Source organism: Podarcis filfolensis (assembly GCF_964270895.1).
Source record: "Podarcis filfolensis genome assembly, chromosome: 3".
Lineage (NCBI taxonomy): Eukaryota > Metazoa > Chordata > Lepidosauria > Squamata > Lacertidae > Podarcis > Podarcis filfolensis.
Genome location: NC_139606.1, coordinates 113,862,754 through 113,883,702, shown reverse-complemented (window position 1 = coordinate 113,883,702; position 20,949 = coordinate 113,862,754). Strand labels below are relative to the sequence as shown.

The 20,949-nt window shown below is 45.9% G+C and overlaps 1 protein-coding gene and 1 long non-coding RNA gene across 3 annotated transcripts in view; one reads left to right on the top strand and one right to left on the bottom strand.

Annotated features, from left to right (window-relative positions):
- Positions 1-5,295: 5,295 nt before the first annotated feature.
- Positions 5,296-20,949, bottom strand: part of REL (REL proto-oncogene, NF-kB subunit) — a gene marked incomplete at its 3' end in the record, with an annotated part of 52,400 nt that continues 36,746 nt past the window's right edge. The window contains exons 5-10 of one of the 2 annotated variants that reach the window (XM_083605203.1): positions 16,502-16,642; positions 13,424-13,528; positions 10,760-10,972; positions 9,499-9,567; positions 8,040-8,108; positions 5,296-6,080 (exon numbers count right to left, since the gene is read on the bottom strand). In XM_083605203.1, coding sequence (XP_083461329.1) covers positions 5,296-6,080; positions 8,040-8,108; positions 9,499-9,567; positions 10,760-10,972; positions 13,424-13,528; positions 16,502-16,642 — 1,382 coding nt within the window. Of the gene's footprint in view, positions 6,105-8,039; positions 8,109-9,498; positions 9,568-10,759; positions 10,973-13,423; positions 13,529-16,501; positions 16,643-20,949 lie in introns of both variants that reach the window. The other variant, XM_083605202.1, reaches the window with a different exon arrangement.
- Positions 20,462-20,949, top strand: part of LOC310758873 — a 536,128-nt gene continuing 535,640 nt past the window's right edge. Inside the window, exon 1 of the long non-coding RNA XR_014546037.1 lies at positions 20,462-20,862. This is a non-coding gene — a long non-coding RNA (uncharacterized lncRNA). The remainder of the gene's footprint in view (positions 20,863-20,949) is intronic.

The window sequence follows — 20,949 nt, the reverse complement described above, 5'->3', positions numbered from 1 at the left end:
CCTTCTCCAGCTGGCCAGCAGTGTGGGTTGGGCTCACCATTTCGCTGCAAGGCTTTTGGCCAGGACCAAGAAGAGCCCTACTGGATCAAGCCAAAACCCCATCTAGCCCAACTTACAGTGGCCAACCAGAACCCAAGAACAACAGGGCATCTCTCCCCATTGGTGGCTCCTGCCAGCCCACCATTGTTTTATGTATTTGTGACATTATTTGATTTTTATCTTATGCTTTTAATGGGAATTTGATTACCGTATTTTTTGTCCTATAGGGCGCACCGGCCCATAGGACGCACCTGGTTTTTTTTTTGGGGGGGGGAAATGAATAAAAAAAATTTATTTCCCCCCCTAGCCGCAGCTGCCGCCCCAAGCCTTGTGGACACCCGCCCGAAGCACGGGGAGCCCTCTAGAGGGCTCCCCGTGCTTCGGGCGACAGGCTGCCGCCCCAAGCCTCGCGCGCCCGTCGGGACCTCCCGCCGGGCGCGCAAGGCTTACGGACACCCGCCCGGGCTGCAGGCTGCTGCCCGCAAGCCTTGTGAGCCCACGGGAACTCCTGCCGGGCTTGCAAGGCTTGCGGATAGCTTCCTGCATTCGCCCCATAGGACGCACACACATTTCCCCTTCATTTTTGGAGGTGAAAAAGTGCGTCCTATGGGGCGAAAAATACGGTATATGATTTTCTAGCTTACACTCACTGTGTATTTAGAAAGAACAGTGCGGGAGGGTTAATGATGACGCCGACAATGTACCCTTGAACACATTTTGCCAAAAAAAGGTTTATTTACGCACACACAACCAGTTAAGAAAATGCAAAATAAAAATGTCATACCACAGTAACAGCAAGTTAGAACCTGAGAACTTTTACGTTTCGAACTACATAAAACTTTTTCATGTTGACGTGCTCATTGAGCTGCCAGAAATTCTTGCGCCAAATATTGCTACTGGCTAGAAGGAATACTCTTTCCCCCTCCCATTTCATACTTTGGAGTATTACAAAAATAGAATTTATTATATTGATATTCATAAAATTTATAAACCACGTTCATAAAAAAACACCCCAACCCACAGAGGTTTTACTAACACTTAAGCTGCTATGGAAGCACCACTCAAAAAACGGAGGGGGGGTATAGTATCCTAAGAAGTTGAGGATCAAACTAACATCCCTCCACCCTTACAATCTATTCACAAGGACAGAAAAAACAAAACCTTTTCACAGTGCAAGGAAAACCCAAAGGGAGTGTTAAAACATTTTCGTCACCGTATTTTTTGAATACTGACTGCACTCATTTAGAAACCAAGCAGAAACGAAAAAGGGAAAGCAACAACAACAGCATCCTCATATCTGTGCAAGAGTGGTCTCCTCAATGTGAGAATTCTGGAAGTTTCAATTAAAGATATATATATATATATAAACGCCAACACGTTTCAAAGGCATCTTTTGATTTTTTTTTTCCAAAAAAGAATTCACAATGACACAGTCATTACTATCATCTAAATGTAGATTTGCCTAAATGCAAACAAACAAAAATATCAGTGCTCAATGTCAATCTCAAGGACAGCAGGGAGCTGAAAAGGAACCTGAAGAGTTAATATTGAGTAAATTAAGGGTAGCTAAGGGTAACTGTCAAAGACAGTTCACAAAAAGAGTGACCAGTTTCTTTCAATAGTCACATGGTTACATGCAGGGTTGTCAGTGAATTAAGTAAATCCTGGTCAATTAATTAACCAAGTTAACTTCGAAATCCTATTTATGCCTACAGTGGTACCTCGGGTTAAGAACTTAATTCGTTCTGGAGGTCCTTTCTTAACCTGAAACTGTTCTTAACCCGAGGTACCACTTTTGCTAATGGGGCCTCCCACTGCCGTCGTGCCGCCAGCATGCAATTTCTGTTCTCATCCTGAGGTAAAGTTCTTAACCTGAGATACTACATCTGGGTTAGTGGAGTCTGTAACCCGAGGTGTCTGTAACCCGAGGTACCACTGTATTTTTAAGGACGTCCCAGTGAAATAAAAATGGCTTGCTCCAAACTAAGAGTGCAGAGGAGCGCAGCCTAAATGTTCAACCCCAGTAAGATTGCAATATCAGTTAACAGCCCTTACATGGTAAAAGCACATTACCCTGCCTTGGAAACGGCTAGGAATCAAGAGTATTCGAAAGTTCAGTTGCCTGCAATTCTTATCAAATGGGAGTTTTTCCTTTTGTAAAACCTGCCTATCCAGTGATTCGACGATGGAAGAAACACCAGTGTGTACGGGATAAAGTGGCTGGACCCATAAGGCAGAAGTACCCGTAGCACAAATAGCGTATCTGCACTGCAGATGGGTTGCTGGTGTTTCAATACAGTGGTACCTCGGGTTAAGTACTTAATTCGTTCCGGAGGTCCGTACTGTTCTTAACCTGAAGCACCACTTTAGCTAATGGGGCCTCCTGCTGCCGCCATGCCACTAGAGCACGATTTCTGTTCTCATCCTGAAGCAAAGTTCTTAACCTGAAGCACTATTTCTGGGTTAGCGGAGTCTGTAACCTGAAGCGTATGTAACCTGAAGCGTATGTAACCTGAAGCGTATGTAACCTGAGGTACCACTGTACACAGTCTAGCTTGGCACCTATTCACGACCCGTGGTAAATGGCATGCTGGGGCTGCGCCGCTTACCTGGCTGCCCTCTGGCAGAGCTGGGCTACATATCGTGATGGAGAGGGGGAGTGGCAAGGTGTTGTGAGGTCAGTACAGTGCAAACCTGCCATCAAGCCAATTCAGTGCTCCCGCTGCCGCATTTGCAGAATGCTGACCTCCAGGACTCGGAAATAACTGATTTTCAACATCACGATAAATCACCAGCTAAACATTGTGATATATCGATATAGCGCTCTGTCTGAAATAAGGCTGGAAGTATGCAGAGGCGAACAGTAGAGCTGGGCAATATCTGGTTTTCAACATCGCAGTATATCACCAGCCAAATATTTCAATATACCAATATATCACCAATGTCTGAAATAAGGATGGAAGCCATTGGCTGGCTTCACAGTTTTTCCCATACAGTGGTACCTCAGGTTAAGAACTTAATTTGTTCTGTAGGTCCGTTCTTAACCTGAAACTGTTCTTAACCTGAGGTACCACTTTAGCTAATGAGGCCTCCCGCTGCCGCCGCCGCACCGCCAGAGCACAATTTCTGTTCTCATCCTGAAGCAAAGTTCTTAAACTGAGGTACTATTTCTGGGTTAGTGGAGTATGTAACCTGAAGCGTCTGTAACCTGAAGCGTCTGTAACCCGAGGTACCACTGTATCATGATTTTTGCATATCGTGTACACATGCACAGACACAATTTGCAACATATTGCCAGGTCAAAAATTATGAAACCGATATCACAATATGGACTTTAAACTGGTTTGGGATGCTATACCGATCGATATATCGCCCAGCCCAACTGACCTCACTCCTCCCCTTTGCTACTGCTCAGAATACGTTTCTCCCCATCCCACAAGAACTTTGGAACTGAAGGCTTTGTCATATGGGACACTGGACCATCTTATTAAAAAAATAGATGTGTTCTATCACAAGTATGGGTGCACAGGTCCAAGTTTAAATTTGTTCAGGTGCAGAGGTGGCCTCAGTGAAAGGGAAGGAAGAGTCCCATCTTTCCTGCGTTGCTTCCATGTAGGTCCTAATTTGCCACTGGCTCTGGCTGCTGTTGATGAGAGTCCAGCTATATGGCAGATTGACATAGCTAGCACATCTAACAGCCCCAGGTTTCTCTGTTCCAGTGGTTTTGTTGCTATTGGGCCAGAGTTGAATCCACACCTCGGAGAGCTTAGTCAAAGTACCTTTGCCAACACAATGGCTTTTGAATGAAGAGACCGTATGGGCAGCAAATCAAGAAGACATTGATTTCAGCAGTAACGTTCAAAAGGGTTGTGGAAACAAGATTTCCACGCGGCATGCTTCGTGTCCGAAAAAGAACTCTGCATCGCTCCAGAGTGCTAGCTTTTCCACAAAACAAAACGCACGCCCCTCTTTTTTCAGAAAACACACAGGTCCAAGTTGCATTAAAAAGAGAGGGGGAAGGGAACATCAAATGTTCCTTCTTAACAAATGAAAGCATTGCATTTCCAATCCCACGAAAGAGAGGAGAGGCAGAGCTTGGCTGTTGTTTCTCAAATGTCAGTACATAGGAGTATCGTTCAGCTGCTTGTGTGTAGGCCAAAGGGTGCCACCCAAATTCTGCAATGGAGATCTGAGCACAGAAGGCCTCTTCAAACCAAGCCGAGACAGGTGGAAATTCGCATCTGCACACAGATTGTTTTAGATGCATCTTTGTTGGGGGTGTGGTTCATTCCTCTTTGGTGTCTATACTTGTGTGAAACTAGAGCTGAATTGGGAGCCATAAGATCACATGAAGCTGCTTTATAATAACAGACCAATGGTCCATCTTGCTTTGAATGGCCTACACAGTAGCTCTGGTTTCAGCCCGGGAGTGTTCCCCAGCCCTATCTGGAGACGCCTAGAGCTGAACTTGGCAGGTGATCTTCCACTGAGCTAGACCCTGCACAATTGCAGTCTGAAGGCAGAGAAGGGGGCATGACATGGCAAGCGCTGCCCCTCCAAAAGACAACATCAAGGGAGGACAAGGGTAGAAGACCTAGGCTACAGGCTGGGCACTGGCTATCGGAGGCACTGGGCAAAGGCTCTCTACTCAACTATTCTCTGAACAAATGAAACAAAAATAGTGCAGTTTTATCTCCACTTGCGAAGCTACCAACACTGGCATAGTCAATGTTGCATTAAAGCCTTTAAAAAAATTTTTTTAAAGAATTGCTGGAAAACTTAATACATCAGTGCCCAGTCAACCAACAATGTGACTGTACCCTGTACAGCACCCCTAGATAAGACCCGTCAAGGCCACAATACAAAAAAGGGGGTTGGGAGTTGCAGAACTCATTGGTTCAGCTGAACATGGTTTAACCAAGAGCCTGGCTACAACAAATGCACCAAAATATAATTTAAAAAAATTAAATAAACCCTCTCAATCAACTTTTTTCAGCAGCACAAGAATATAACCACAGAGTGCTTTGTACAAAGCAAAGTAAAAACAACAAAACAAAACTATCAAACCTCACCTGATTGCCCCTCTATCACTAATCCTAAAATTGCCGTGGCATTGTTTAAATTCCAGCATATACTAGTGCATTGAAAAGGAATATTACTTTCCCGCAAAAGTCATGTACAATCTAATTATCCTGTTGAGAGAAACCATTGCCTGTCTACCGGAGCAACAACTTGATCTGATCACTATTCAGTGCTTTAAATAATGGCATCAAAATTGCCCCCAAAATTGCTAAGGAACTCTTCGTCTTGGGCGCTGTATGGAAAGTACTGGTTATTGGATAAATTCATGGGATTCTGCACGGCAAGGTTGCTGGGCTGTCTTGATTCATTGAGGCTATCCAGGTAAGCGAAGGGCATCGTCTCAAAGGCGCTGGAGATGGTACTTGAAGATGAGCTATCTGAAACTGCTACTGACATGCCAGGATGCGGCGCTGGCTGGACTTGCCTCCTGTGATCACTTGGATTCAAAACCTGGGTGAAGGATGCCTTCTCCAGCATTACGCTTGAGCACCGGGCGTCATCCATCTCCATGCCGTTGCCATTGGGCGTTGCAACATTTACAGGGCGAAGAGGCTGGTTGCCGGAAGCGCTGGAGACACTCAACATGTCTTGCTGATACATGGATGATGCTGATGACGTTTGGCCATTCGTGGCTCCAAAGAACGCTCTGTAGAGGTTCCCATCCTTTTCGCTGGCCCAGTGCAGGCTGCCTTCCTGTCCCAGCGACGGAGAACCGCCGTTCTGCGTGCTGGTGTGCGGCGCTTCTCCTGAAAAATTGCCTTGCTGCAGGAAAGAGCTGAGAGATGAACCGGAGGAACGCCAGCATGGCAGAGGAGCTCCGTCCTGCTTAACGGGCCCTGCCATCTGCAGAGATGGGTCAGCGCATCCATTGGAACTGTGGTTGTTCATCGGAGGGGAATAGTAGGACTGCATTGGAAAGGTCTGCGCAGGTGTTCTCTGCGGTGGGACGAGGGCATCCCCTGGAGAGTGATACATATTCAGTTCTGTGAGAAAGAATCAACACAGGTGAGATAGTGCAAGTCATGTATAACCATAGATGATGATGATGATGATGATAAAATAATAAAAAAGCCCGGGCTTTTTTGTCTGTAGCTCCAATCTGGTGGAACGCTCTGTCACAAGAGACTAGGGCCCTGCGGGACTTGACATCTTTCCGCAGTGCCTGCAAGACGGAGCTGTTCCACCAGGCCTTTGGCCAGGGCACAGCCCGACTCCCTCCTTTGGCAATCCTCACAGAAATCCTAGCCCAATGGTTGCCATGAATTTGATTGGAATTAATTTTATAATGAAATGATTTTAGAATGTTTTATCATTTTATTGTTGTTAGCCGCTCTGAGCCCGGTTTCGGCTGGGGAGGGCGGGATATAAATAAAATTTATAATAATAATAATAATAATAATAATAATAATAATAATAATAGTTATTTATACCCCACCCTTCCTGGCCAGAGCCAGGCTCAGGGCGGCTAACACCAGTACAATTACAGTAAAAACATAATAGGAAAAAAACCCAATTTAAAATACAGGTGAAAATGCAATTTAAAATGCAGCCTCATTTTAAAAGTAGCCCATAGATCAAAACTATAAGGGGAGGGAAACAAAAGGGTCAGACTGAGTCCAAACCAAAGGCCAGGCGGAACAGCTCTGTCTTGCAGGCCCTGCAGAAAGATGTCAAGTCCCGCAGGGCCCTAGTCTCTTGTGACAGAGCGTCCCACCAAGTCGGGGCCAGTACTGAAAAGGCCCTGACCCTAGTTGAGACCAATCTAACCACCTTGCGACCTGGGACCTCCAAAATGTTGTCATTTGTGGACCTTAACGTCCTCCGTGGGGCATACCAGGACAGGCAGCGATTCTTGAATTCAATAGTGTTTGTTGGCATGTGGAATGGACTTCCACTCCTCAACTCAACTTCTCTTTTCTCTCCTTGCCCACCTGCAGTGTCCTGTGAACCCCCAACCTTTGCTCAGGAGAGCTGGTGCCCCCTTAGGCATGTCAGTTCATAAGTAACTTGGGTTGTCCCATTATTCCAGTGAATGCTCCCAGGATTCCCCTGAACTCAGCTGCGGAACTTAATCCGTAATGGAATCGCAATGCAGTCTTGCTGCCTGCCTCAAGACGATGTCACTGCCATAGCTGTCAACTTACAGATTTGAAAATAAGGGACCAGCAGCCTCGAAAATAAGGGATCAGCAGCCAAAATAAGGGATTTTCCAAGCACATGTATGTTCAACTTCTGAGCCCCTCCAAGCCAAAGGCAGAAAGCCCAGCCAGCAGCCAAACAAAGCCTCAAGCGGTGGTTCCCACAGCGCAGCAACCCGGCAAAGGGGATGCAGCAAGGAAAACCACCATCACCTCTCCGCTGGGAAGCGCTGAGCAAAGGCGAGTCCCCAGGCAACGCGGCCGATTTGATCGGCACAAGGCATGCAAGCTCCACCCCCCAGTCGTTCTTAGACTCCTTATTGGGTGAGCAACACAGCCAAACAATACAGTTGGAGCCTCCCTCCTCCCTGGCCTGCAGGGAGGGAGGGAGAGGAGCTGCTTCCTTTGAAACCCGGGAAATTTAAGGGACATCATCAATAAGGGACAGCAGCGGGACACAGTGCTGGGATAAGGGACTTTCCCGCCAAATAAGGGATGGTTGACAGCTATGGTCACTGCCCATATATGGGAAGAGAAGGGGTGAGATGAATGCTGTTCAGGACCTCCTCAATGGGAGAGGCATAGTGTGGCAGATGCCCCCATTGCGATCTACTATATCCTCACACAGTGTTCATGGTCATGGTAGAGATTATGTTGTGAGCCACCCTGAGATCTACGGGTGAAGGGCGGCATGCAAATTTAGCAAACAAATTAAATAAATAAAAACAGATATGGGAAGGAAGAGAGACAAAGGAAAAAAATGCGGTAAGCAGAACCAACCTTTCTTAATTATCTTTGCCTCACCAGCAGTATTCTGGAACACAGAAGGTTTAGGCCTCTCGTATGGACCTGCCAGGGGGAAAAGGTGGTTAGGCTGTGCATTTTCTTCTAAAAAATAATAATCATATATCAGCCCTCTTAGGTGGTGAGTGCTGCCAAAAGCAGATGCAAGGTGGAAGATAGTTAAGAAGGGGGTCTTGAGGGCAAAATGAAACTTCATCAGAGACCCTTCTATGTGTGCCTCATACCGAGGGAGTTATGGAGGCTGGCTGCACAATAACAGGCCTTTTCAGTGGTGGGTCCCCATTTGTGGAACGATCTCCCCGAGGAGGCACACCTGGCAGCACCTGTGTCCGTTTTTAGGCACCAGATCAAAGTATTCTATTTACCCAGGCCTTTGGTAATTAAGTTAGGCTCCATTGTGGTGCTAGTCTTTTAGCAGGGTGGGGGTTGACCTTATACATCCATTGTGTTTTGGACAACCATTTTAGGAATTATCCGCTGAACATTCTTGGTTAAAATAAAGTAAAAGCCAAACATGTATCTGTTTGTATTTCATTTCGTTAAGTCGTTTTGAGACATTTCTTCTGCAGAAAGCAAGTAGCAAAAGTAAATAATAATAATAATAATAATAATAATAATAATAATAATAATAATAATTGTTGATGACTGGGATCATCAGGGACATTTGAAAGAACCTTCAGGTGCTGCTCAGTGGAGTCTGACACCTTTCTGCATCCCCCTACAGAAGTGAGTGGATGGTATTTATTCATCTGCAGGAAAAATACGACATAACACCCAGAGGCACTGGTTTGCGCTGAAGGCAAAACTTGGCCCCCTTCGCCCGTGGTATTGTCCGTGCGGCATGACTCTCACTGGTAGGGACCCTAATGGGGGGGGGGTAGCATGTGATGCCACAGAGGCATTTAGAGTGCACAGGCCCCCCCTCCCAACACAGCCAATCCATCAAGATGATAAGCATCTTGTGATGGAAGCCTAAAAAAGCATTTTGGCTTTTATTGCAAAACATCAAAACAAGAGGAATTGGAGGGGGAAGTAAAAGGAAAATGTAAAAAGGACCCCTGGACAGTTAAGCCCAGTCAAATTCAACTATGGGGTGCGGCACTCATCTCCGGTTTCAGGGCGAGGGAGCCGGCGTTTGTCCACAGACAGTTCTCCGGGTCACGTGGCCAGCATGACCAAACCGCTTCTGGTGCAACGGGACACCGTGACGGAAACCAGAGCACATGGAAACGCTGTTTACCTTCCCGCCACAGTGGTACCTATTTATCTACTCGCACTGGCGTGCTTTCGAACTGCTAGGTTGGCAGGAGCTGTGACCGAAGAACGGGAGCTCACCCCATTGCTGGAATTCGAACTGCCGACCTTCTGATCGGCAAGCCCAAGAGGCTACATGGTTTAAACCACAGCACCACCCACATCCCTGGAGTATCCTTACCACAGTCTTGCATTAGCTTCTGCAAAGCAATCGGTGATCTCTGTTTTTTTGCCTTATGACCGTAAGGATCTAAAAGTGGAGGAGAAAATGGGATTGCAGTTAGTGATGCTTCCAGAGGAAGGGAGGCCCAGTTTTGTGTTCTGTTCAAATTTTCAGTGGAATATAAGAAATTGTATTATATGGGAGAATTGGGCTATTTGGTCTTCCAGGCCATTAACTTGACCAGCAGAGTCCTAGGCCTATCTCTTTCCCATCATTTGCTGCTTGACCCTGCCCCCCCATATATAAGCTGGAGGTGTTAGGGATTGAACCTGGCACCTTCTGCATGCCAAGCAAGTGTTCTACCACTCCTTCCTATTTACACTTAAATAGGGAGGGCAGTGGTCAGAACATTCCTGCAAAATTAAATACAAGACTCTGTTCCGAAAGGACTTTCATGTGTTGTTTTAAAGGTTGTGGCTCCTCCTCCTCCTTTGAGAGAGTAACTTTTTATTAGGGCAGAAGAGGAAGCTGCGCAGCATTAAAAGTTAACCAGTCTTAGACTTCAGTCTTAAAAATATCTCACTGGCGGCAGCAACGCTGTGGTGGAAACGGAAGAGGAAGTGGTTCTGAAAATAGGTTCTTGTAAGCTCAGTGACCAATCTGGTTCCTGTGCAACTTCTTCCGAGATTTGATTCAGCAGCACTAGAAAACCCTGCATTAGTTATCCAATGTGTGCGAGAGGAGTCCTCTTCAGACTTACACATTTAACGCTGTCTAAGTACATGAAGGTCAGGTGAGGACATACATAATGGCTTGCTGCCTCCACTACCCCATCAACCTTCTCGTCGTTCTACAACTCATAGAGGGTGACTGAATTGGAGAGTTTCAGGTCCCTACATGTCTTAAAATCCTGGAAATAGGGTTCTGAAACATGCTGATACAATCGTGAAGGCTCCTTGGCCAGTTGCCCCCCAGGAAGTATAGGATGGTGAGAACGATGACATGGGGAGTAGAACTTGCCTCCCACCGTGTATTTCATTAACACAGAGCTTTCCAAGCTGTGTGATGTGAAACATTAGTGTGCAGTGTGTCAGTGTGTTGTGCCAACGTTCCTCAAGCGACTGGAAAGGGGTTTGTTTAACCTCTGGTTTGCTAGTAAAACTGAATTACTGTGCCGCAAAATGATTCATGTCTAAAAAGTGTGTTCACCAGCATGAAAAGTTCAGAAAGCTCTGCTATTAACCCCAAGGGGGCTTGCTTCCTCCAGCCGGTGCGGTACCTTTCTCCTCCGGCAGGTATCTGAAGTCCATGGGGTCGCTGACCTCTTGATCCGAAGGCCTGCGCAACTGCATCTTCACCGTCACGGGCTCGCTGATGTCTTTGTAAAAGGGAGGTGTTCTAAAGACAATGGCCACTTGCCGATGCACGTCGGCTTGCGAGAAAATCCCCTTGGCTTCCCATTCGTTCATGACGAATCGGACTTCAATGTCATCTGGTTGCCAGAAAAACAACAAAGCGTTGGAGTTAGCACAATGATTTGAAGAAGAGGAAGAGAGTCAAGCACTTCTGAGCATCGCCGCCCAAGTTCTGCTTTCTGCTCTTGCCGTTTATCTTACGGCAACCCTATGAGGTTAACTTAGGTCACATGAAATTGGCTTTGCTCGAGGCTATCCAGCGAGCTCTGTGATGGAGCAGGGACCCCTCCATGCCTAAACCCAAACTCAATTCGTGGCATCACACTATTATCAGTTTTGAATGATTCGGTGAGCAAAGGAGAGGAGCCTTTTGCAGGCTCAGGTCAGAAGGTCCATTAAGCTCAGCATCCTTCTTCATGCAGTGGCCAACCAGAGGCCTCTAGGATGCCAACCGCAAGGAAGGAGTGAAGACAATGGCCCTTGTATCTGGGGTACTGTCTATCACCCTCTGCCTAGGACCCTCGTACCTACGGGACCGCCTCTCCCGGTATGCCCCACGGAGGACCTTAAGGTCCATAAATAGCAACACCCTAGAGGTCCCAGGCCCCAAAGAAGTTAGATTAGCTTCAACCAGAGCCAGGGCCTTTTCAACACTGGCTCCGGCTTGGTGGAACGCTCTGTCTCATGAGACCAGGGCCCTGCAGGATCTGATTTCTTTCCACAGGGCCTGTAAGACAGAGTTGTTCCACCTGGCCTTTGGCTTGGAGCCAATTTGATTCCCTCCCTCTCTTTCTTTTTCCTTCTCCTCCTGTGATGAGGCTGTATTTTAATATTTTAATGTTTCAATATTTTAATGTTGTATTTTAATCTTGTTTTAAAGTTGTATTCATTCAATTTGTTTTTATTATTGCTTGTTAGCCACCCTGAGCCCGGCCTTGGCTGGGGAGGGCGGGGTATAAATAAAAATTATTATTAATTATTATTATTATCAAGGTTCCACTTAGCCATCAACTTGTGGCCACCAGGCAATGGCTTTTCCCACCTGCCTTGCCCCACCTTCCAGCCCTAGAAGCCTTTCCCAGGCCATGACTCTGAAGAAGAAGAAGAGAAGATTTTGGATTTGATAACCCGTTTTATCACTCCCCTTAAGGAGTCTCAAAGCGGCTAACATTCTCCTTTCCCTTCCTCCCCCACAACAAACACTCTGTGAGGTGAGTGAGGCTGAGAGACTTCAGAGAAGTGTGACTAGCCCTAAGGTCACCCAGCAGCTGCATATGGAGGAGCGGGGAAGCGAACCCAGTTCACCGGATTACGAGTCCACCGCTCTTAACCACTACACCACACTCTCTGTGAACAGCAGAAGCAGCTGGGAAGAGAGAAGAGGAGTTCAGGGATATTTAAAAAAAAACGATTTTATAGGTTGTGTGTCCTTGTTTCTCACTTTGATCCTTTTACATGGTTTTGTTTGTTTTCTGGTATTTCACGCATTGTGCTGTGCCATTATTTTTTATTGATTATACAGTGGATGCTCGGGTTGCGAACGTGATCTGTGAGGGATGCATGTTCGCAACCTGCAGCGTTCGCAACCTGCAGTGGCGCGTCTGCACACGCGCGGGTTGCGATTTAGCGCTTCTGTGCATGCGCGACCGCCGAAACCCAGACGTAACCCGTTCCAGTACTTCCGGGTTTCGGCAGTCTGTAACCTGAAGAAACGCAACCTGAAGTGTCTGTAACCCGAGGTATGACTGTAGTTTAGTAATTCTTTATTGTAACTGATAAGTGTAAGCTGCTTAATTATTATTTGCTGATATTTAATTTTACTGATTACTATTATATTCTAATGGATCGCCGAATATTGCTTTATTTGATATGTTGTTTATTTTAAAGTTATTGTGCCTTATCTGTACTGGATCAGATTGCTATTATGTGTGTGGCCTTTGTTGTGTATTTTGTTGTTTCTTCAGCTTGTCCATCGCCTTCTGCATAGCAATATAGAAAGGCGGTATACTAATTAAAAGTGAAATGAAATCATGGCCAAATCATGATTCACTCTCCCCTCCATGAATTTGTCTATTCCTCTTTGAAAGGCATCTAAGACAGCAGCCAACCAGCAAATTTAAAAAATAATGACGCACGGTGTGTGGAAAAGGCATTCTTTTGCCAGCCCTGAATCACCTGCTGACCTTGTACACCAAACCCTAACACTGTTATTGCTGATCTGTAAAGGGAAGTTGTCATGTTGGAAGCTGCCCTGAAGATCAGGTGATTCCAAACAAGAAAACAACTTCAGCTCTTGCCAAATTTCTTCTTCTTCTGAGCCTCCAGAAGAGGATCTCAGGTCAGATGCTGATCAGGAGATCACACTGAGGCTGTCCAACAATCTTTTCCAGCGGTTTGCCTGTTGTTTCATGCCTGACTCTGGATCCTAGCCTGCCTGACTCCAGAAGACCCAGTTTATGGACCATAAGACTCTTGCACATTTCCCTTTCTCTGCAGACACAGGAGGAAGTCTGGAGGAAGCCAGTTACCTTTCTGAACTTTGTCGCACAGTAGGAAGATTTCGTCCCCTCCTTTCACACTTCCGCAATTTTTGTTCACACGACAGATTCTCAGTTCTGCTGAATTGGGAGCCCCTAAGCAGAAAAAAGGAAACAATGGTTAGAGGAGAGAAGGAGAGTCGGTGAGGATGTTTACGGTAACTCATGCTTAAAAATAGAGAGGTGGGAAAGGAAGCTTTGCAGGCAAGCGTGTTGTTCGGTGAGCAACTATCTGCCACAAAACTCTGCCGTAGTACTGTGCTGAAATACAATTGGGAGGAAAAACTTAACACTCCTCTGGAGCAATAGAGCTCCAGGGCAGTTTGCAAACACGCCAAATGCATATTCACCAAATGTCCCTGTTAGCCATGTAAAGTCACAGGTCACCTCCAGATCACCTGTTTATTGAGCATCCAACCCGATTTGCTTGAATAATATTTGTACCAAGGTTAAACAACATTTGCTATTTACAGAGCAATCTTTCTGACTGATGTGTAGGGAAGTTAGATGATGTTATGTGAAGCAATTGTCATCCCATACTTTTCAGTGTGCTTTCCTATCTTCCTTGCTACAAAAAAGTTTATTATTATTATTATTATTATTATTATTATTATTATTATTATTATCATCATCATCATCATCATCATCATTATTATTGTATTTTAGTGTATTATTGTATTTTAGTAGTAGTAGTAGTTTGTTGCACAAAAGTGCCAAACTTACTTCAATTACATAACATGACTGAAAGTATGGAACTGAATCCCACCCTCAAAATCAAAGACACCTTTGCAGCAAATTCCAATAAAATATGGATGGAAACCAACTGCTTCAATAAGGCGTGCACTTTTTGTGTTAATCCTATGGATGGCAACCATGACACCTTCCTTGTGGGTTGACCAGCTACTCTGGGTGCACCTACTGTGAACTGCTCAGTCATCTGCCCCACCCATTCTGCTGGACAGCTGCCATCACTGACTAAACCACCACTCAGCTTAACAGCCTGCAGTTCCTAACTCTACATATTTGTAACCAGGAAGAAGCCCCAGTGAGCTAACATGGCCCTGCAGATGTTTCCTCAGAAGCATCTTAAAGGTCAAGTGACACATGCATGGACATCTAAAGGGTGGAAATTTCAGACCTAAATTAGATATTCTAAAGAAGACAAAAGAAGAATGAAAAACAATGACAGATCCTGCTCCAGACTCACTGGAATATCTAATTTTCTATTACTAGACAACTGCCACCCAAATAATGCTGATGAATGCACTTAATAAATGCGGAAGAAGCTACTACTCTGTCTCTCTCTGAGACACAGTAAAACACCCCCCTTCAGTGTTCTATGCCCGCCTCTGAATGTGAGACGTCACTCAGAACTTCTTAACCCTGTAAGTTCTGACTCTCTCCATAATAAATACTGTATTATGTTCTATTTATAGATTTCATCTCATGCAATCTCTTTGCTTTCTTCTTTAGTCAACACCTGATTCTTAATAGTTATAATATTAAGATGTCTCAGAAATGTTTATTACTGGTTTTTGTATTCCATAGATTCAAGAGTGTACAGTCGTACCTTGGTTGACAAACGCCTTGCCAGTTGAACGCTTTGGCTCCTGAACGCTGTAATCCCGGAAATGAGCATTCCGGTTTGCGAAACTGAACATCCGTGGAGGCTTCCGCAGAACCTGAACATCTGTCGCAGCTTCCACAGCTTCCAATTGGCTGCAGGAGCTTCTGACAGCCAATCGGAAGCCGCACCTTGGTTCTGGACTTTTTGGAAGTCAAATGGATTTCCAGGACAGATTCCGTTTGACTTACGAGGTACGACTGTATAAATGTTCTACACTGTTAAGACTGTGATAATGTTAAAATTGAATAAAAAGTATAGTATAGTGTGTGTGTGTGTGTGTGTGTGTGTGTGTGTGTGTGTGTGTAAAATGATAGATGATCTCCAGTCCACTCGTAGCAGAAAGGTCTATTGCCAAACATTGAAGAAGAAGAGTTTGGATTTGATATCCCGCTTTATCACTATCCGAAGGAGTCTTGTGATTTCATCCTCAGATACTGAGGGAGAAGAGGGTATCTTCACACTCTTTCAGTCTATCAAAATGGCACTGACAACATTAGACCACGGCGTTTGTCAGAACTGGCTATATCAACCTATTCAGCTGAAATTTACCTAGTACTTCCTGTCACTAGTCTATTGATTGAACATGTCTTGGTCACATATAAGCGTATTCCATTTTTAACCAAGATCTGCAAATATTGATTTTTGTCTGGTACGTGACACATTAAGCAAATGTGGTGGTATCCCTGGACTGGTTGAAAGAAAAAAGGCAGACAAGTGGAGACTAGCCAAAGACATGCTGAGGTTGGTGAGAGGGGGCCTCATTCACCCTAATGCACCAGCCCCCTCCCGGTTGTGTTCCTTCATTTTCAACCTCCCTCTCCATTGGGGCTGTGCTGGATAATTACATGATATTGTGGTAAGTGGGCTTCTGGAGGAGATGGGGAATGAGGAAATGGTTGAGTGTGTGACCCAGTCATGAGAGATATTGAGCAATGTACGTGTGGATCAGCCCTAACCCAGAGAGAATAGCTTGGGCCAAGGGGTCATCAGTGTTACGATATAGTTCCATTCCACCTTAAAAGGGTACAGGCATGATTGCTGTGTGTCACATGCCTGTTTACTTCCAGCACAGTCTGCTGGGAACTTCCATCTGTATATAGCTTTTGTGTTACTGCTGTTTTGCTGGAGGCGTAGGGAAGCAGACATGTTTTCCTCTGTTCCTGAACTATGCTGAATAATATGCTGTACATTATGCTTACACATTTCTCTGTCTGCCTCTTCTGCTGTGAGGAGATTTATACACTCTGCTGACAGAGCGTGCATGGGTCTCTAAACGTATCTGAGGCTCGTGTCGCTGATAGATGCTATTTCCAAGGGAGACCCAGCTGGGGGCCTGCCTGATACCTCCGTCTCCCCGGCAGTATCCCAACAATCAGGCAGGGAGCCCAGCAGCAAAAAGAGAGACAGAGAGATGAGTCGCAATCTGATTCGCAGGTACTTACGGTTGTCATAAATCGGGTTGGAGATGACAGGGGCAAGGGGTAGCGTGCAGTTGCCGTGTTCGTCAGGGAGGAAAGCTTGGAAGCAGAGTCTCACCACATTGAGGTTGTACTCTTCAATGGCCATCAGCTCCTCTTCAGATACTGTGGAAACAAAGGCAGTCCAGAAGTGAGGACAGGGCTGTAGGACAATTGCATCACAGTGGCACCTGCTGAGGTCCAGGGGTCTGGGTGAGCTGGCTCGTCCTGTTTCACATTGCAGTCCATACATTCTAGCCTATCATCTGCAGATCTTAATTCTAATAAGTTCACATCACCTATTTTCACGTCGATTTTACAGTCCTCTATGCAAGGTTGTATTTAACTTATATGCAGAATTCATCATGCAAAAGGCTGGGCTAGATGATCCCAAGCTGGAATCAAGATTGCCGGAAGAAATATCAACAACCTCAGATATGCAGATGACACAACCTTGATGGCAGAAAGTGAGGAGGAATTAAAGAACCTTTTAATGAGGGTGAAAGAGGAGAGCGCAAAATATGGTCTGAAGCTCGACATCAAAAAAACTAAGACTATGGCCACTGGGCCCATCACCTCCTGGCAAATAGATGGGTAAGAAATGGAGGCAGTGAGAGATTTTACTTTTTTGGGCTCCATGATCACTGCAGATGGTGACAGCAGTCACGAAATTAAAAGACGCCTGCTTCTTGGGAGAAAAGCAATGACAAACCTAGACAGCATCTTTAAAAGCAGAGACATCACCTTGCCGACAAAGGTCTGTATAGTTAAAGCTATGGTTTTCCCAGTAGTGATGTATGGAAGTGAGAGCTGGACCATAAAGAAGGCTGATCGCTGAAAAATTGATGCTTTTGAATTATGGTGCTGGAGGAGACTCTTGAGAGTCCCATGGACTGCAAGAAGATCAAACCTCTCCATTCTGAAGGAAATCAGCCCTGAGTACTCACTGGAAGGGCAGATCCTGAAGCTGAGGCTCCAATACTTTGGCCACCTCATGGGAAGAGAAGGCTCCCTGGAAAAGACCCTGATGTTGGAAAAGATGGAGGGCACAAGGAGAAGGGGACGACAGAGGACGAGATGGTTGGACACTGTTCTCGAAGCTACTAACATGAGTTTGACCAAACTGCGGGAGGCAGTCGAAGACAGGAGTGCCTGGTGTGCTCTGGTCCATGGGGTCACAAAGAGTCGGACATGTCTAAATGACTAAACAACAACAACAACACCACAAATCTATGATTGCTACTCATCACATCCTTACGATTATTACTCTTTCTTTTGCCTTTCTCTAATTTGCAGCTGAGAAAAAGAGGAAGAAGGTTTCTCTTGGGCTATTTTTAAATTCTACTTCCTACTGCAAGAATGAAAGAGAGCATGGTAAACACTCGTGTGTTCCACACACACCCCTTAAAGGTACTATGATAACAATACCTAGTGTTCATGCAGAACTTTTGCCGAAGCACTATATGTGCATGATCTCAGTAATCTGTACAAGAACCAGTAACATAGGCCAGTCTTATCACTGCCATGGTGCAAACAGGGATATCTGTGTGTGTGGACAAGGCGTGTGGCTGGTTTAAGGCCCCCTCAGTGAGCTGTGAAGTAAAGAGGAACGGAAGCCTGCCCCAAACCGCCCAATGTGTTTCCACACAACGTCTTCCTCAGGGGTGATAGTTGCACTTTCACCTGCCTTTAAAAGGTACTTCCTCCAAAGGTGAGACTTGAAGCAGGTGTTTCCGGAGCCTCAGCTCACACTTCTTAACCACTAAACTGCAACATCATCTTTTTCAACACTACAGCAGTTCCTGTACTGCCACCTCCACCAGAAAATTCTACCCTGGAACAAGAAAGAGCCAGCCCAACCTATGGGCAAGTGAAGCAGTTGGCCATCAGCAGAAAGTAGCAGAGGACCAGATTCTGAGCATGTGGGCACTGTAAGGAATCGCCATGGATGTGCAGGTAAAGCACGCTCTCAGAGAACGACCAACGACCTTCACAAACCGGTCTTACTGTTATGAATTAACCTTTGACAACAACAACCTCTCCATTTCTGGCAACTATCACTCAGTGAATACCGTATTTTTCGCTCTATAAGACGCACCAGACCATAAGATGCACCTATTTTTTGGAGGAGGAAAACAAGAAAAAAAATATTCTGAATCCCAGAAGCCAGAACAGCAAGAGGGATCGCCGCGCAGCAAAAGCAGCGATCCCTCTTGCTGTTCTGTCTTCTGGGATAGCGCCACAGCCTGCATTCGCTCCATAAGACGCACACACATTTCCCCTTACTTTTTAGGAGGGAAAAAGTGAGTCTTATAAACAAAAAATACGGTATTTTGTGGAATTTGCTGGTTGCCAGCATTAACAGTAGGGCTGGCCATAGGGAGGTGACATTTGAACAGCGAATCGTCTGGCTCAGAGTCACAGCCACTGTGCTACGCTGGGTTCTCAGGAGGGACAGGGTCATCTCATCTGTCAAGAGATACCCTGCAGGAGAGAAGTATTCACATCGCCTACTGCTCACAGAAGAGGGGGAGCTTCTGTTTCTTGGCTGTACATACTCTGTGTTTGTCAATGGCCCAACCACTCCAGCATCTAAGGAGATCAACCGCGAGCAAGCGAGATGCAACACAAGGTCACTCTCATTACTCTAGTAAAAACTTCTGTCTGCTGTGGCCAAGGCGCGCGCACTCTCTCTCTCTCTCTCTCTCACACACACACACACACACCACACCATTAGTCTTTTTCAGAAAACATTCTGGCAACAGGTAGAAGGAAAAAATGTAAAATTCAGGCATCCAAGAGATCTGAGAGAATGTTTTATTATTTGTTCTGTCTTTTCCCCCTATAAAAATTGCATTTTGGCTCTGGGGCTGTTAATATTTTCTCTAGCTCCTGTGTGCATTTCAAAGCAGCCTTGAGAGGAGGAAATCTGCAGCTGCTGTTTGTGCTGATTGTGCACGGTGAACGACTTCTTCCCTAGCTGATTTCAACAGATGATATAGCTGTTAAAGGTACAGGACTGAGCAGACCAGGTTACATAATGAAGCAAGGCATAGAGGCAAACAAGTGTGAACTTTTTTTTTTGGATACATTGAGATCATGTGCTTTGACAGAGAATGACTCCAGGGCTTGATTACAAAGAAGAGAAGAAGAGTTTGGATTTGATATCCCGCTTTATCACTACCTGAAGGAGTCTCAAAGCGGCTCACAATCTCCTTTCCCTTCCTCCCCCACAACAAACACTCTGTGAGGTGAGTGGGGCTGAGAGACTTCAGAGAAGTGTGACTAGCCCAAGGTCACTCAGCAGCTGCATGCGGAGGAGCGGGGAATCGAACACAGTTCACCAGATTACGAGTCCACCGCTCTTAACCACTACACCACACTGGCTCAAGCGCACACCTATTTGAAAATGCAAAGGCCATTTAGAACTTCACGGTGAGTTTTGTGATTTTTCGGAAAAGGGGAGCTGGCAAAAATAAACTGGCACTAAAAATAAAAGGCCAGAGATGCTAAAAATAAAGGAAACGAGAAGCTAACCATGAAATAAGAAAGATGTGGCAAGGACCATTGGCATCTGCGGCGGGGGTCAGAAAATGACTAGGCACTGAGTCCCATGACAGCTGGCAGGTCGAGATCCTACTCATAGCTAAGTCTCATGACCCTGTGAACACTCTCATCCCCCATAGCCCTAGGCACTAGCCCCAAACCATTCAATGCACACATTTCCAGCAGCACCTACACCCACTCAAGCCCACTCCCCAAACACCAGACACCTTCACCTACTAGTACATTATGGTCACAAAATACCAGCTTTTGCCCACTCACCCCACAAGTCCATGACTCACTCACCCACCCACCCACAGGCAAACTCCCCCTTGCGTGTTTGGGCCCAGACTGCCACACCTCCTCCCCCCATCTACCCACATTTATTTGTGGGCATTGCAGACATTGATAGCTGCCAGGCTGCGTAAAGAGTTCTAAGAAACACGCTCCTTATTAACTGTCCTGTGTTCAGCACGCCCCATCTGACTGCTCCTTCCCCACAGCCTCTCTGGCTGCAGCAGAGTCCTTACAGCTTCCTCTAATGCAGAGGTTCCCTGAAGGAGCATCTCCGCCCCCATCGTTCTGCCCGGACACTGAGGTCCAGCGCTGAGGCCCTTCTGGCGGTTCCCTCACTACGAGAAGGGAACCAGGCAGAGGGCCTTCTCAGTAGTAGCACCCACCCTGTGGAACGCCCTCCCACCAGATGTCAAAGAGAAAAACAACTACAGTGGTGCCTCGCAAGACGAAATTAATTCGTTCCGCAAGTTTTTTCTTCTTGCGAGTTTTTCGTCTTGCGAAGCACGGTTTCCCATAGGAATGCATTGAAAATCAATTAATGCGTTCCTATGGAGACCGCTTGCCAGGCTGGCGGTGCGGAGAAGGGCTTTTCT